This window comes from Amaranthus tricolor, chromosome 1, assembly GCF_026212465.1.
Source record: "Amaranthus tricolor cultivar Red isolate AtriRed21 chromosome 1, ASM2621246v1, whole genome shotgun sequence".
Taxonomy (NCBI): Eukaryota; Viridiplantae; Streptophyta; class Magnoliopsida; order Caryophyllales; family Amaranthaceae; genus Amaranthus; species Amaranthus tricolor.
Window position 1 is genome coordinate 10,748,389 of NC_080047.1, and position 16,903 is coordinate 10,765,291.

Consider the following 16,903-nt stretch of genomic DNA (forward strand, 5'->3'; position numbering starts at 1 on the left):
ATTGTCTAAGGCTTCGAATTTTTTAGGGCCTAAAAAATTTATTTTTTTATGTATATAAGTGATAATAATTTTAATTAAATTTATATATAACTTACATTTTTTCGCTAAGTAATATGAGTTCTAAGTTCTTATTTATAAAGTAGTTTTAATATTAATAATAAAAAACAAAAGATGTATTATTTTATTTCATACGCTTTAAACTTTAAGGGGTTATTTTCATCTTTTGCTTCAGGGCGCAAAATTGAAGTTGATTAGGTTACAAATTTATTCATCATTTTCAATTTATTTTATGTACTATATTCAATACACTTATTCAATCTTTAATATATTTTATTATATATAATAAAACTATAAAAAATTAATATTAATTAATCTATATTAAAACGAATCAAATAATATCTTATATGACTATGTTTTAACTTAAAAACTTAAAATTTAATAATAAAATACAAATTAAAAGTGATAGATAAATAATGTTTCAAAAGTAAATGAGACATTTAAGGTGAATAGGAGGGAATACTATATTTGAATCAATAACATTAGGCATTATGATCCAACATAATTAAGTATCACAATTTATAAAGCATTTTCAACATATCTTTTTATTTTTACACTTTAATTTACTTAATCAACTTGACTCTAAATATCTTTAAGATATTAAATATATTATAAAAAATGTTATAAATTTGTTTATAAAAATATATTGACCAAATCCTCAACATATATTTTCATCAATTGAATATCTTAAAACTTATGTCCAATAAAATAAATTTCTTTTTATTCTAATTTTTATTTTTGTTAGGTCACTTGGTCAAATACGCCCTTTGCTTTGGTCAAGCAACCGTTACTAGTAGAGTTTAGAACCATTGAATAGTCGCATAATAATTAAACTAAACTTCATTAATTTGGTCAACCAATGGGATTCTTCATGCCAAAAAAAACTGACAAGTGCAATTAACAAGAGTTTAACTTGGTCATTACTTTGCATTGAGACAAAAAAAGACCAAGTTGAGTAGAATATAAACTTATATAGGACCAGGTTATAAAGAGTTTTCGTGGGTTTTAAGTTTCAACTGGAGAACCAATTGTTGCCATTTAACCATCAGTTGCTGATGTATATTAGTATTGGTACTATACTTGTTATAATATGTAACATATTTTGAACCCTCAATCATAGCTTAAGGTTTTAGTTGAATTTATTCCTTAACATAGTAACAGAGCCAATGGTTCGATCAAAAATTAAAGTGGTAGGTCTGAAACGAATAACGTTCCTATCAATTGACTAATCCTACATGCGAACTTGGGGGTTCGCATGAGAGGGGGCGTTGGGATGGTTTGTCCCACATCGATGAATTAAAAATGGCGTGTACACTTTAAAAGTTATTGGAGTCTTTCCTCCCATTGTCATATGGTTTCGGAATGGTATATCTCTGTGCACCTTGTGTTTTTCCGATTATTTAACAATGCTACCAAACATCTATCAAAAACAAGAGAAATTAGTGTATCTAGTATTAAATTATCAACCTTGATTTCACAGCTCTGAATATACTCGGTTTCACCCCAAGAGTTAATTGCTGAGTATAACTTACCGAATCAATATGATCAAACTTCTATCAGTCCCAAAATAAGAGCCTAATTGTAAAAATCAAGCAGCAAAATAGACATGAGTACCTCAAAGGTCAAAATTGCAGTGTTATTGAAATGGAAGAGAAGCTAAATGTTTTGGTGGATCCTCAATGTGCTACTGTGGTTGTTTGTTCTGGCACAGCATGATCAGCTCGTAATGACTGCCAGTCGATTTCACGCAGCATTTTGAACCTTTCATCTAATGTTATGAACCCGAACTGCGGATTTACAATACCAGTAGTCCCGGCTTTATACAATAGAACAATACCAGGTGCCATTTCTGGACCATGAAGCTTTCCTGTCAACAACACTCGAAGGGGCAAGAAAAGGCCCTTTCCCTGCCATAAATACAATTTCCAGTCAGAAAAAAACAGAGAGGAGAGGAGTAGGAAGACAGCTTTTTAGTGCAACAATGGGGAAAATTGACCTTGCGCTTTATTGCTTTACCAAGAGCCTTGACCCACTTTTGCCAGCCCGTAGGGCCTTCTTGGAGAGCTGTGATGAGTTCACCACTGTCATATGCTGCCAATAGGCTGGCTGCCATATCAGAAAGCCCGTCTTCAACTATTTGCTTAGCTTCAGGACTGCAAAGGATGATTGAGTAGCATGGGTAATGTGACAATGTTAACAGGCCAACGGCAGAAGAGCAAGAAAGACTGGAATGCATATAATTTTTTTACTGAATCATAACATGTCCCTAAATGATAGCACAAAATTATAGGAGTATGTCCCGTTACCCACACTTCTACTTCTTTACAAAAACAAAAACACATCAAACAATTTCTTTTCATAACTCTAGTTAGCATCTCTACCTCCAATATCATAATAAGCATAGTTTTTCACCTTAGAGGCAATATCTCCGAGAAACTAAATAAAGGTTAAATATAAAAAGAGTTCCAAATCGTTGTTAAAACTCTTAAAAAACATCAGCTAAAAACTCTCTTAAGTAAAAGTGTGAATATCCTACTACTCATATCCAAGGTAAAGCATTACTGGCACATTTTTTTAGCAGCTTGTATAACTTTCATAATCCATACAATTATATTAAAATCATAACTGAAATACAAAAGTCATGGAGCATCAAACATGAAGTCTCAAAGTTGTCTGAACAGTAATACTTGAATAGCATCTTAATTAACATGGTAACAACTAGGAAACAATATTGTCATAGAGATTCCTGCAAACAATGAACTAAGAAGTTACAAGAAGCAATCATAAGATCCAAGGGTAAAAAATTGAGGAACCACCTTGCAAGAGTGTCTCCTAAAGGATAAGATAGCAAGTCTGAAAGTGCTTTGTCCGATTCTGGTACCAAGTCAATACCATCTTTCAGCAGTGCAACAGCCTCCTGCTCACACAGTATAAGCATATCAGAATGTTTGACATCAAATGAAACAATTAATTGATCAGAAAGTTCAAGATCTTTTCATACCCCCATTATGGGAGAAGGAAATAGAAGTATTTTATTGATGAACCTCAAATTGATTCATTAGAAAACAAATGAACACAGCTCAAATATGGAGCTGAAAAGATCCACCTCCATGTTCTTGGACATTGCTATTGTTCCTCTTTATCCCCATTCAAATAATACATAGTTGTCTTTTGACTTGAAATCTAGGAAATAAACACTATTTTATATATACCAATACGACTGTGACAGTTATATCACTTAGTCTAACATTATAAAACCCCATCAATGTTACTAACACTTACCATTGAAAGCAGGAAACTCGAACCACAAAGCAAAAGCTTGCATATCAACACTGCTATCCATGAATTAGGCTTATTACTGTTAGCTCTCTAGGCACGTTAGCTCGGTACGCAAGTCCATCTATCCTTAAACCAACCATTAAATTCCTCTTGATATCAAATACACTAAATAGAAGCTGACATAACCAATTTTTTTGGCCATCAAACTACCTTAACAGTAAAGACTTGAGTTTTTCCTTTACCAGGCACACAAGATTACAAATAACTACTACTGCCTCTGTCTGAAAATAATTTCCATATTGCTGCAAGTCCTAAGAGAGGTTTTAGAAGCAAGGGAGGGGTTCGTCGAATTATCTAAAAATACTCTATGACATATGATGATTGTGTACTACCTATCCTTTCCACGCATGTTAGAAAATGCAATCAAATTCACTAAAAAAGTGACAACCTTAAAGGCTTAAACCCATATGTATATTTACTATTTTTGTCCGAAAAGATTAACAATATAGCACAAACATCACAAAAGAGTACAAATTTTATAATGTAACTCATACTTCAACCACAACCAAGCAATTTATATGAACCTAAAAGTCCTGCATTGTTCTTTTCTTGTATTTGGTAACTAAACATGTGCTGTAAACTAAATGCAGGCATAAGAAAGGCTTCTCAGCATTATTTGTTTTCAGAAAAAACTTACTTCTATAAAGTGCCCCTCTGATTCATTTAGAATCCCTGTGCTCTTCCAACGCTCACCAACAACTTTAATTAACTCATCTGATGGCAAACCTCGCAAATAATGACCATTCATCCATCTGACATTTCCACGCACAAAATCCAAGTAAAAAAAGATGTTATCAACAACTACCGGGTAGCCATGAGAGTATCAACATAACATAAAGAAATAAATTGAGAAACAAGTAATAAAATCTAAGATCAAGAACAAGGAGCAATAAATTGTAAATTAGCACCATATTTACTTTAATTTAGTAGAATCAAATATGGCTCCGCTCTTATTTACACGTTCTATAGTGAACCTCTCAACTGCAACCAAACAAAAATTCTCAAGAATAAACACACAAAAATATATATATCAAAACAACAATAAAATAAAAAGTTAAAAATAAAAAACAAAATTGATGTCTATACGAAAGTCTATCAAAGTTCTATAGAGAAACAGCAACTAACCAAGTTGTTCAATAGTGAAAAATTCGTTGTCTGTACCATCACCCCAGCCCAATAGGGCCAAGTAATTCACTAGTGCCTGAGGCAGATAGCCCATTTCCCTGAACTGTTTATGACAAACAAGAACAGACATTTTATGACACTTCCAATCTAGGCCACTATGCAAGCATAAAAAGTTAATCCTCATTCTACACAACCTGACCCACTGAAGTTGCACCATGCCGCTTTGACAGCTTACTTCGATCAGGCGCAAGAATCAAAGAAACGTGCGCAAAGTACGGCATAGGAAACCCTAGAGCCTGTAATGAAAGATATATGAAAATGTAAAATCCTACTCAGCTGAAAGGCCAGAAATTCATAGAAAACAAAGAAAGAACCTATGAGACACTAAACCTGACCTTGTATATCAATGCTTGCCTCAGAGTATTAGGTAGATGCTCTTCAGCTCTGTTATGCAGGTTAATAAACATTAAAATTACCCTTCATTTATGAATGAACAGGAGGAACACACTTAAGAATGCAAGAAAAAATACAATGAGGACAAGAAAAACAAAAACTAGGATAGAAAATCATCATCTTCCCAGACAAGAATACCATAACCTGATGACGTGTGAAATGGCCATCGTTGCATCATCAACAGTGACACAAAAGTTGTAAACAGGTTGTCCATTGCTCCTCATTATCACAAAATCTCCAAGGGTATCCAAATTCCAGCTAACCTTCAGGATGCTATCAAACCTTTAAAACCTTATTGAAGCCACATGTGATTAACTCTTCTATATGTGTTCATGATATTATAGGACAAAGTTACAAAGAGTCACTCATTTATATAAAGAAAAAAAGTATTGCCATATACTGTCAATGACAAAATCCATGGCAACAAATATATAACTTACTTCTCCTCGAATAAGGTCGTCAATTTTGAGACTCCCTTCTTTGGGAACACGAAACCGATATGTAAAAGGGGTTCCTTTTTCCAGCTCTTCCTGAACCTCTACATCACTGGCACTGGCCCATTTGCCTGTGTATACTGGCGGTAATGATTTAAGCTTGGCTGTCTCCTTCATTTTCTCGAGTTCCTAAACAGTACCATATAAACTCTTAAAATTCAAACACCATACATAACTAGTGTTTTAGTGTTAAAGGACCAACTCACCATTAACACAACAAAGCAGTATTGCATTGTCAATGAAGAGCAAAAGAATAAAATTTCGATAAACATACAGCTAAGATATGAAGACCAATGCTCAAATCTAAACAATAGATAGTGATTAATAGCTTGATCATCAATAAATCTACTATTCACATCTTTAGTTGTCAACTGGGAGCAAACGTTTTATATTGATTTATGTAACTATCCAACCATACATCTGATTCAGATGTAAATTATTCTTGTGAAGTAATGGTAATTGATAACAAATGCCTATCAACAGCTAAATTAAAATTTATTTTTCTTGCAAATAGAAGCGGTTATTAAATAACAGATATTGTGATATAGTCGGTTCAAGTTGTATTGGTACCAGAGTTGGGTTCAGCTAGCAGAACCACACTCTTCCTATATTGCTTAAAGATTCAGACATTTTGGAGAAAAAAGTTTCCCCTCTCTCTTCTTCCTCCAAATTCTATTTTTTTGTTTTGTGAGCCCTACAAAATTTCTCAAACACAACTTACCCGTTTTTTATTATATCAAATCAAAAGTAATTTGTCCTTGATTTCATTTGCATGTCACAGTTCATATTCAAGGCGAACAATTAAAATGCTCAACTTATTAGCCAAAAGGCAAAGGTAAAGTCACCTCGTTAGAACAGAAGCACCTATAAACATAACCAGAATCTAAAAGCTTATCAGCATATTGTTTGTAGAGCTCATTTCTTTCAGATTGTCTATAAGGACCAAAATCTCCACCTACGCCAGGACCTGCATACAATCAAGCACTAGTCAAACGTGTCATGTCACTGAAAATCAACATCAAACCAAACAAGCTACATGACAATTGACAACCAACATTGACAAACAAGGACTACTGGTGAGGCCCACAACCAATATTGAACATGAAAACAGGGAGGAATCAATTATAGCTCTTGAGAAATACACAAGTCCAAAAGCACGTATAGGTGAACATGCCAAACCTTAACTCAGTTCCATATATCAGTCCCAACAAATGCATGCAAAGCATAGTGCCATGATCAATGGAGGAATCAATCCATCCTTGAAAAGTTTATGAAACAACACAATATCTTCATCATCACAATCACTGCACAATGAGATGGCATTTTGTGATGAATTGGGTCAAAGGGTCCAAGGGCATTATTGACATTTTACTAAAAGTTAGTAATTCTATTTTGTAGTTAGAATATAAAGAGCCAACCAATAAAAAATAAAAATAAGGAATAGTCCTTAGGAGTCAGGAGCATACTCAAATTGCTCAATATTGTGTATTTTCTATCTCATTTTGGTTACGGGTCTTGGCCAGTCTATTACACATTCTTGATACACAAATCAAATCAAGTAAAAAAAAGGATGAAAAACATTCTCATAGGAAAAACTAAATAATTCACATCATTGTTTTCCTCTCACTTTTTCTAAAGTGCGATTAGAAATCAAGCTAGTCTTCCTCTCATAATTTTCACTCATTTCAAAAAATTAAGTTTTTACAAGTTCTATTTAGAGTTATTAATTTCATATAAGGACCAAAAGTTAAGATAAGTTTTGATAATTTCTTATAAACATTTGATATGGGTGAAATTATGCTAGCCATTAGAAATGGGGCATGAAGTTAATAGAGTTGTTTTGCTTTTATTTTTATTTTATTCTACATTTCCTTTTACTTTCAATTATAACTAGAGTACTATATAAGAAAGCTTTGTACTATGAAATGAACAATTAATAAAAATATCACTCTTCAACTCATCTTTTCCTCTAAACTGATTTAATCCTCCTTTCTCATTTTGTACTGTTCCCTGCTTTCTTATTCTTGAGTATATTGGAGTTGGGTAGTGATTACTGCTACCACTAGGGGTGAGCATAATTATTTGATCCGGTTCCAAAAATATAACCGGATAATTTGGATCAAATATCTGATTTAAAATCGAATCGGGATCGGGATTTTAGTAAAATCGAATATTTGATTTTAAATTTTGTTTAATTATAGAAATATTATATTTAGGCTCTTGAACATACTACTATTACAATTCTCAACTACAATTAAGTTGCATAACTTATTAAATGTTAATTAATTTAGGCTTTTAAACATCCAACCATATAGAAAAATTGATTTGTCACTTCAAAATAAAATATTATACAAACGAAAAATAATTTTGATTAAAGAAAGAAAAGTGAGTTTAATTGTTCGTGTGTACAAAGTGTAAAATAAAAAAAGGAATTTTAAGAAAACAAGATATTTATATCCGATCCGAGGGTAAACTGGATATTCGAATTTCGGATATGATCGAAACCAAAATGGCTTGAATATTTGAAAAACCGAATATCCAGATTTTCCAATCTGCATTGATCTGGTATCCGATTTTAAACACCGTTAGCTATCATTGTACCTGGACCATAGTGCTTTCCCATAATATGTCTTCTTTTAAAATCCTTGTGAGAATTCTTTTTTCCATCTTTTCTAATCTTCTATTCTCAATCCTATCTTTTCCTTTCACATCAATCTGGTTCAAAAGAAAACTTTTTTTACTACCTTTTTTCACTCATCTCCCGATTCCGCTTCTAACTCTTCTTAAAAATATACATTCAACCGTAACAACCTAGCTCATCCTAAAAGAACAGCCGCCGTAGATTAAAAAAAAAAAGAAGCAAGACTTGCAAAACCAAATGGATTCAATGAAATCCTAAATATCTAGCAAGTTTGCAATACTCATGACCAAGCTGGCTAAGAAGGAGAATGCAAACAACTCCAAAATATATTTCAGCACTCAACAATGAACCTGTAAGTCCAGCTTCAAGGGTTAATTCCTAATCTGAGTTTTCCTAAGCTTGATGGTATCAATGTTGTGAAATAAATAAGGAAGAGTGGTAAGTATTTTGATTTATGCAAATAACTGATGATCAAAAGGTTGATTTAGCCTCTCTTTACTCTACAAACAAACCACTAAACACAAATTCCTATACCGAATTACCGATCCTAGAAAAAGACCACTGGAAACACTTAGCTCAAGTGTTTCAACTCATGCAGATATGGGCGGTTCTAAGCACATTCTGGGTGCCTGACTGCTTACGGCTAGGCCTGTTCAAAAATACTCGACCCGATTGACCCAGCAACTCGCAACATAAATGGCGGGTCAATCTCTAAAAACATTGTAACTTATGGATTGGATACCTAACCCGCCTTAACCGGGTCGGGTCATGGGCCGCAATTAAAATATAAGTGGGTACCCGATTGACCTGCTTTAAAAAAATTATATTGTTTTTAGCATTTTTTATATAAAATCTATAGTCCCCTAAGTCTAATCACTTGCAGCTTCTTAGAAAAAAGAAAAACCCTACCTTTAGTCCTTAGTAGGAGTACTTCATGATACTCAAACCTATTTCCCAAGCGCCGCATACTCAAGACTCCTCACCTAATTACCCTGATTCCACCTTCCAAACCCTAACCTAGTGCAAATCCAAATCCTACAATTGATGCTTGGTAGGCGGCCAAGCAGCGACAATCCGACATACACAATGAAAAACTCTTACTGGTCCTTCATTTTCCTTGTTCTTGACCTTAATTTTTCCTTCATTCCTGTTCTTGATTCGATTGTTTGTTCTTTTTTTGTTTTTCTTGAACTATAAAGTATGAATCATGATATTGAGTGTTCTTTTGAGTTGTTCATATGAGTATTTACTTGATCTTGTACGGAATCAAGAAAATATATGGCAACTCCATCTAATTTGTAAATGTTTTGATCTCTATTTTTGTATTTTCATTTCTTTTGAGTTGTATTTTGTATTTTCATCTTTGTACTCTAAGTTACTTTATTAGATATGTGTTTTGAGTATTTACTTCATATCTTTTGTATTTTTATTTTTAAGTTGTATTTTGATGCAGATTCAATCAAAGAAAAAGAAAGGAAGATGGTTTAAAAACAAAAACAAAAAAAAAAAAAAAAAAGATTTCATAGTTTAATTTTGGTTTTAATTTTGATGTTATCATTGTCCATCGAATTGATTAAGTTAAAAGCAAACGAATATTTGAAGTTTTGTAATTTAGTTCTTATTGAAGCCATATATCATCAATTTATTACTTCATATTTTTGGAGAAGTTTCTGCCAGTAAATCAATTTAAAATTTTTTGACCCATTTGATGAAGGGGGAAGGCAAATGAAGTAAGAATTATCAATTAAAAACATTTAGACTAAAAATATTCTGTCAAAAAATTTCTGCCAAACAATTCATGAAATAGGGTACCCGGTGTCTCGACCCGTTTTATTCGGGTAAAGCGGGTCGGGAAATGGGCCGCTTGAACAACTACCCGAAAATCCGGGTACCCCGATTATGAACACCCCTACTTACGGCCCCCAAAAACTAGGGGTCCAAATTAGTTTTAAGATGCAATTTTTGTATAATCAAGTTTTGCAATTTATACTTAATTTTCGTTTTGTTATAGAATCGTTTGATTATAGATAAATTTTGTGTTGTTATCATTTTGGTGTTAAGTATTTTTATACTTGATACAATTTTCTTTATGCATAAACTTGGGGGAGACGACCTCAATAAGAGACAATACATTTGGGCCCGCCCAAAAGACAAAAAGTAAAAAGTAAAATTGGCCCAAAAGACAAATATTAAAAAATAAAATTGGCCGAAAACCCAAAAATTAAAAAATAAAAATTCAATTTTGACCTTAAAGGTATCAATTCTGACATTAAAGTGATCAATTTCAACTTAAATTGAATTTAAATCAACTAACCAAAACAAAAGGTTTCAATTTTGACCTAAAAGTAATCAATTTTGACATTAGAATGATCAATTTCTACTTACAAGTTTATAACCTTAAATGGATCAATTACTTTAAATTCTTCAATTTCAACGTTAAAGTAATCAATTCAGACCTTAAAGTGATCCATTATATATAAAATCATCAATCAAATGATCATTTATAACTTTAAAAAGAAATCAACAAAAAAAATTCATTTTTTGACCTAAAAGTGATCAATTTTGTCATCAAGTGATCAATTTCTACTTACAAGTTTATAACCTTAAATGGATCAATTATTTTGAAGTCTTCAATTTCGACATTAAAGTGATCAATTCAAACCTTAAAGTGATCAACTATATATAAAGTGATCAATTAAATGATCAATTATAACTTATAAAAAAAATCAATTTTGAGCTTAAAGATATCAATTATGATTTTAAATTGATCAATTACTGCTCGCATATTGTAAAAAATTATAATTGGGTCAATTAGGCTATTGGTCTAAATATGAGACGATCATTCCCAAGAATTTTTGTTTTCTACAATGATTCATAAAGCGTAAGGGCCCCACTTCGAAAGAAATTGCAAAATCAAAAAGACCCCATAATCTTTGCTCCGCCCATGCACATGTTTGTTAATGAGAGCAAGTGTGTGCTTATTGTTCAAAAAAATGTATTAAGGCCATTTCAATTTAGGGAAAGGAGTAGAAACTTGCTCAAAGAAGGTGGATGTGATTAACATTGGCCCACACCTAGCTTAGTCCGGGAATTGAGAAACTTCCTAGGAATAGCTATTCATTAAGAACTATATTTTGTGTTGAGAAAACCACTCACAAATTTGAGCTTATGCCGGTAATGCAACATAGATTTCCTTTAACCTGAAACAAGCACTCGTAAAAGCTCTAGTGTTTGCTTTACCCCAATTTAATAAACCCTTTGCGATTAAGATTGATGCCTCAAGGACTAGAATAGGTGCAATACTCTTGTAAGCTAGACATCCCTTTACGTCCAGAGGCTTAGTAATACCTCATCAACAATCATTTTAGAGTTAAAACTGACCAAAAAAGTATGATATGGTGGTTACATCAAAAAATCTAAACACCATTTCAACAATATTGGTCATCCAGACCATAGTATGAAAATGCGTTAACATTCATGATCACGGTAACGGAACGGTGATGCAGGATTGGGAGTGATGTGGTGATCGTAACGCCTAAATATCGGTCAAATCATAAGATATCTTTTAATATAGACACAAAAAATACCAGTTTTTTGTTTTGAAAACCTTTACGACGCAGTCGATCCGGCCTTAATGTTACAATATGATTCAAACTCATGGCTTCAGTTATGAGATTCAAAACAAGAGTGATAAGATGTCTTATTCTGGGTTAAAGGGGTTATACTTCTTTTCATGGCATTATCAATAATGTCATCAAATTTAGAACAACTAAGATGATTACTTGAATTGACAATTGAACCAAAGAGAAGTTATTCCTCACTTTGTCATGCAAAATGAATTACCAAGGAGAAAAGGGAAGTTAGTTGTTGGAGTAAATCGGCAATTTTGAGAATGCAATCATAGCTTTGCACCATAATAGTTCAAAAATTGGTCATGCTGACAAAGATATAACTATTGGAGGAGTTTGAAAACTAATAAATGAAACCTTCTGTGCTGTTACAACCTTTGCCCATTCCAGATCAGGTATGCATGGATAGTTCCATGGATTTTATCTTTGAGCTTCCCAGATCCTTAGGGAAGGATATCAATATTCTAGTGGTGAATAGGTTTAACAAGTACTCTCACTTTACACCCATGGCTCATCCTTTCTTACGTGTGCAAGTGGCTCAAGCTTACTTAGCCCATGTCTTTGAGATGTATTTTAAGTGTGTGAAAGGGGATGATCCCATAGAATGGTGTGAATGGTTGTAAATGGTCGCCTCTTGCAAAAATGGTGGTACAATACTATATATAAATTATCACACTGGCACTCGGTTAACCCCTTATGCAATTGTCTACAACAATATCCATCTTTCATATTTGCCTGAAGACTCTCCTAGTGGTGGACAGAGCTGGGAGAGAAAATGTAAATCAAGGTTGTGCCCTCAATTCTTGTTCCAATAATTTAATTCCAGTGAAATTATCCAAGCTTTATGTAAAACTAACTTGGAGACAAGTTTAGGGCAGCAATGATATAGTTGATTCTATGCTAACTGGAAAAGTTGGTAAGAGTTGTTTGGCTTTTATTTTTATTCTGCATTTCCTTCTTTTTCTGTGTTGATTGTAATACATTTCGCAAGTTCTAATTTGCTGAAAGTACTACTCTCACTGTCCCTAAGAGATTATTATACTTTTCTATTTATATAGTCATTTCTACTTTACTACAATTTCCTTTTGCAAAAATATCCTCATCACTTTCTTTTATTCTCATCCACACGTTTTAACACTTCTTAATATCATCCACCCACTTTAAATGGTCCAACCATTTCTTAATCTTTATGCAATATATAACTATAGAAATTTCTTGGGGGACAGAGTGAGTATATAAGGAAGGCTTTGTACTATGAAAATTACAGTTAATTAAAATATCCCTATTCATCTCATCCTTTCCTCTATTCTGATTTGGTCTTTCTTTCTCATTATGTGCTATTCCTTGCTTCCTTATTCATGAGCATATTGGAGCTGGAGAGTGATATTTCACTAAATCACTAATCACTCAAGTAAAATTCATGACTAAATAAAACTTAATTAGCTCATAATTCTAACGAATCATGAAGTGGAATCCAAATGAAAAAAGAATTCATCTTAGTATAATAGCTGCATTTTCCATCAATTCAAAAAAATGTATCATGTAATACTGACATCCTTATCCAACGAAGTACACTAAACTGTCCGTTAACTTGTTCACAACTCAATAGTCAAACTGCAAATTTCATCACATAGGAACATAGGATCAAGTTTCCACATAAAATAAGGAACTTAGCTCCATCGACAATCAAACAACAAATGAAAACATACTTATCACTAAAAATGATACTAAATACTGCAAGAGTAAAGTACCTTCATCCCAATCAAGTCCAAGCCAAGTAAGATCACGCAACATAGCATTTTCAGACTCCTTCGTAGACCGTTCCAAATCAGTATCCTCAATTCTCAACACAAATTTTCCGCCTTTTGACCTAAATCACTTCATAAGTTCAGAAATCATTGCAAAATTAAAAACCAAAAAAGAACAAAAAAAAAAACAAATTCCCCTACCTAGCGAAAAGGTAGTTGAATAGAGCAGTCCGAGCACCTCCAACATGAAGATTACCAGTAGGAGAAGGAGCGAATCGAACCCTGACTTCGCCATCATTCTTGTTCGAAAGAGATGAGTCTGCAGACGCCGAAATTGAAAAGTTTCGGCGGAAATTACGGCGTAAGTTACAGTGGAGAGAAAATGGAGATTGACGGATGAATGGAGAATGGTATTCAGTCATAAGCTTGATTCTTATCCATGGTGCTCCCAGCATTGTCGCCATTTTTGTTCAGGATAACTTACTTTCGTTTCTTTTTCCTCCTCGTTGGAGAATTTGGGAAAGAAAATTTTCAAGACCAAGTTTTAACGCCAAATTTTTTATACAAGACGTCGAGACGTAATTTTATTTAAGTCGCTGCGTTTTGTATATAGGGTAAAACTTGTCCGGTAAATTGTTGGTTTGTGGTTTTGACTTTAATTAGCAATTTTTATGTAGGAGTTTATTTTTTAAGTATTTTTTAGAGTTGAAGGACTCTTTGGCTGCATCCTACTTTAGGAATATAGGTTGCCGCTTTTTGTCCTTCCCCAGACTCTGATCATAGTTTTCTACTGATCATAGTTTTCTATGAGCGAGATACACTAGATAAAATGATAATGATGATACGTTTGAATGGCAATTGGTGAATATGACTGCATCGTTAATGTTCTGGTTTACACAAAATAGTTATGAAGTAATTGTTAATTTTCAAAGCATAATTATTACATGTATGTAACTATAATTGTATAATTATAATTGTTAAATATTTTGATGTCTAATCAGTTGTGTAAGTCTAATTGTTTGGTAAAATTATTTATTATGAGAGTAAGTCTTATATGAACTTAGTCCACACAAAAGTAGTATACAACAAGTTAAATGTAAGGAGTGTGAGTTAGAGAATGTGACTAAGTGGTCTAGAGAATGACGAGTATAAGCTTGTGAATGGAAGATTAAGAACGGGCACACAGGGTCAGCTTTACCTTATAAGCCACATTAGTGGCAGCTCAAAGCCCGTTATTTTAAGGGTCCAAAAAATTAATATATTCAATGGTTTGAATTAAATATTAAAAAACATAATATTTTTAACATTATATGTAAATCTTCATATAATCTATGTTAATATTTTTTCATAATTAATAGTAATTTACTATCTTGATAATGACTACTTATTTGATAATTATTGATTTTGTTGATTTATTTTCTTTTCCATTGAATATTATTCAATCTAGGTAACCAAGTAATGTTAATATTCCTATCAAAAAATTATTATTATTATTATTATTATTATTATTATTATTATTATTAATTATTTTTTTAATTAAATTAATTGAACAAATCAGTTTATATTTAATAAAAATAAAATAGTAGTTTATTATTATCACTGAAAAAGTGGACATACACGTTTGTATTTAAAAAGCTCATATTTAACGTTCACTCAGAGCTCTTAAAAGTTCAATGACACATTCAGTGCATAATAAAAAGGATATGGACCAAGTGGATTATAAGTATTTTGTGAGTTAGTCTCATTTTATTAAAACCCTAAAGGTAGAGGTGTTCGAGAATTAATTTTAAGGTAAAATAAAAATAGAGATTTAATTTTCATCTAATCTATTTATTTCTAATCATTTATCACGTGATGAATAAAAGGTAAGTCATGACCAACCCCGACCCTAAGGATAGGCCGGAGATGTCGTCGCCTAGGGCCCGGAGGCCATGATAGTGCATTGATGACAGATGGTTCACAATCACATGCAACGATGATTTGGGTTGGAATGCAAAAACGAAATGTTGAACCAGGGCTGCCATTAATGTAGGCTAAGATTGAGAGAGTTAATTCCAACAATAAAATGGAATAAAAGTTAAAATTCATCTTTAAAGGTGAGTTTATTACCATTTCTCTCCTTTTCGATATAAATTTATTCTTTACATATTTCAGTAAATCCCACTGTTAATTTACATAAAAACTATCAATTTTTCTTTAAAATTTGAATACTCAATGGCAAATTATGTCTAGGTTCCACTTTTCTTCTTTGTAATATGCTCTCCCTTAGTTTTGTTTTCCAATATTCTTCTACATATATTTTGAAAAATTTACTCCTTTTCTCTTTTTAGTTTTCTTTGTGTTATTTTCTCCTTGGACTCCTTATTATTAATCCTTTTCATTTTATATTTTTATTATTTATTATTATGATCTTTTTTCTAAACTTATAATCCTGTCTTTTATGTTATTCATCATTAATCATTATCAATTATTTATTTATTTTCTTTCTCCCTAATTTTGTCAAATATTTGTAATCAGTGTTTTATAAACTTTGCTACAATTTATATTGAAAAATTGACTCTAATTATTATATTTATTCTCATCTACAAATTTTATCTTTAATATAATTCTCACATTTAATAGAAAAAATTGCCCAAAATAATTCAACTTTTATCTGATTTTTCTACAATAATCCCAAGTATTGATTGACCATAAATAATTCCAATTTTAAGGAGTGTTTGCTTTGAGTGCACCAAAGTGACCAGTTACTCGTTAAACAGGTCATTTTTCCTCAACAAAAAAAGGAAAATTAAAATATTTTTTGAAAGTATTAAAAAATAAAAAATAAATCAAAACTTCATAAAAAAATTAAAAACTATTAAGAAAAATAAAAACGGATCATTATTCCCTTCGACACCCAATAGCCATCAGAACTGATATTAAAAACAAAAATCTTAATCATCAAAAACAAAGGAAAAATTACAACCTCATTGAAATAAACTCCAAAGTCCAAAATTACATTTTGAGTTTCTCAAATACTAATTCGAAAATTAAAGTCTCTCAAAACTGAGATATTGAAACTTCAAGGTATCGTTTATTACACTTCAACCAAACCACAGAACATTAACTAATTACCCACTATACGCCCAAGAATCAAAGTCTTGATTTTAAGAACATATCTCACACACAAACCCAAAACAAAATTTAATATGTACAACCCAATAACAACAATTAACAAGCAAATGAGAACACAATCAAAAGCACACCAAAATCTAAGTAATTCACCCCTAATTTGACTACGTCCACTGTCCTAACCTAGATGTCTTATTGCTCCTTAAACAAGTTCTCCAATGGAGATGTACAAATGATGATGATTACAATTAAGGAAGAATAGAATATAGAGTAGAAAGTGAAATATGTAGAGAGAATGAGGGAATG

At 32.2% G+C, this 16,903-nt stretch overlaps 1 protein-coding gene across 1 annotated transcript; it reads right to left on the reverse strand.

Moving 5' to 3' along the window:
- Window positions 1–1,478: 1,478 nt before the first annotated feature.
- LOC130825570 (glutamate--tRNA ligase, chloroplastic/mitochondrial) lies at window positions 1,479–14,040 on the reverse strand. The gene is made up of 13 exons (XM_057690862.1): window positions 13,688–14,040; window positions 13,490–13,608; window positions 6,314–6,435; window positions 5,415–5,597; window positions 5,119–5,237; window positions 4,917–4,965; window positions 4,716–4,817; window positions 4,522–4,624; window positions 4,314–4,377; window positions 4,034–4,148; window positions 2,874–2,974; window positions 2,054–2,210; window positions 1,479–1,964 (listed from the first exon to the last, which is right to left on the reverse strand). Exons 1-13 carry the CDS (start codon window positions 13,948–13,950, stop codon window positions 1,734–1,736), a joined length of 1,728 nt encoding a protein of 575 aa, XP_057546845.1. The 5' UTR covers window positions 13,951–14,040; the 3' UTR covers window positions 1,479–1,733.
- Window positions 14,041–16,903: the final 2,863 nt, after the last annotated feature.

Coding starts and splice junctions, on each gene's coding strand:
- LOC130825570 (XM_057690862.1), bottom strand. CDS start 13,950: ATGGCGACAATGCTGGGAGCACCATGGATAAGAATCAAGCTTATGACT. Junction 5,598..6,313: donor GGTGCTTCTGTTCTAACGAG/GTGACTTTACCT, acceptor GGTACTGTTTAG/GAACTCGAGAAAATGAAGGA. Junction 2,211..2,873: donor TTAGGAGACACTCTTGCAAG/GTGGTTCCTCAA, acceptor CATCCTTTGCAG/TCCTGAAGCTAAGCAAATAG.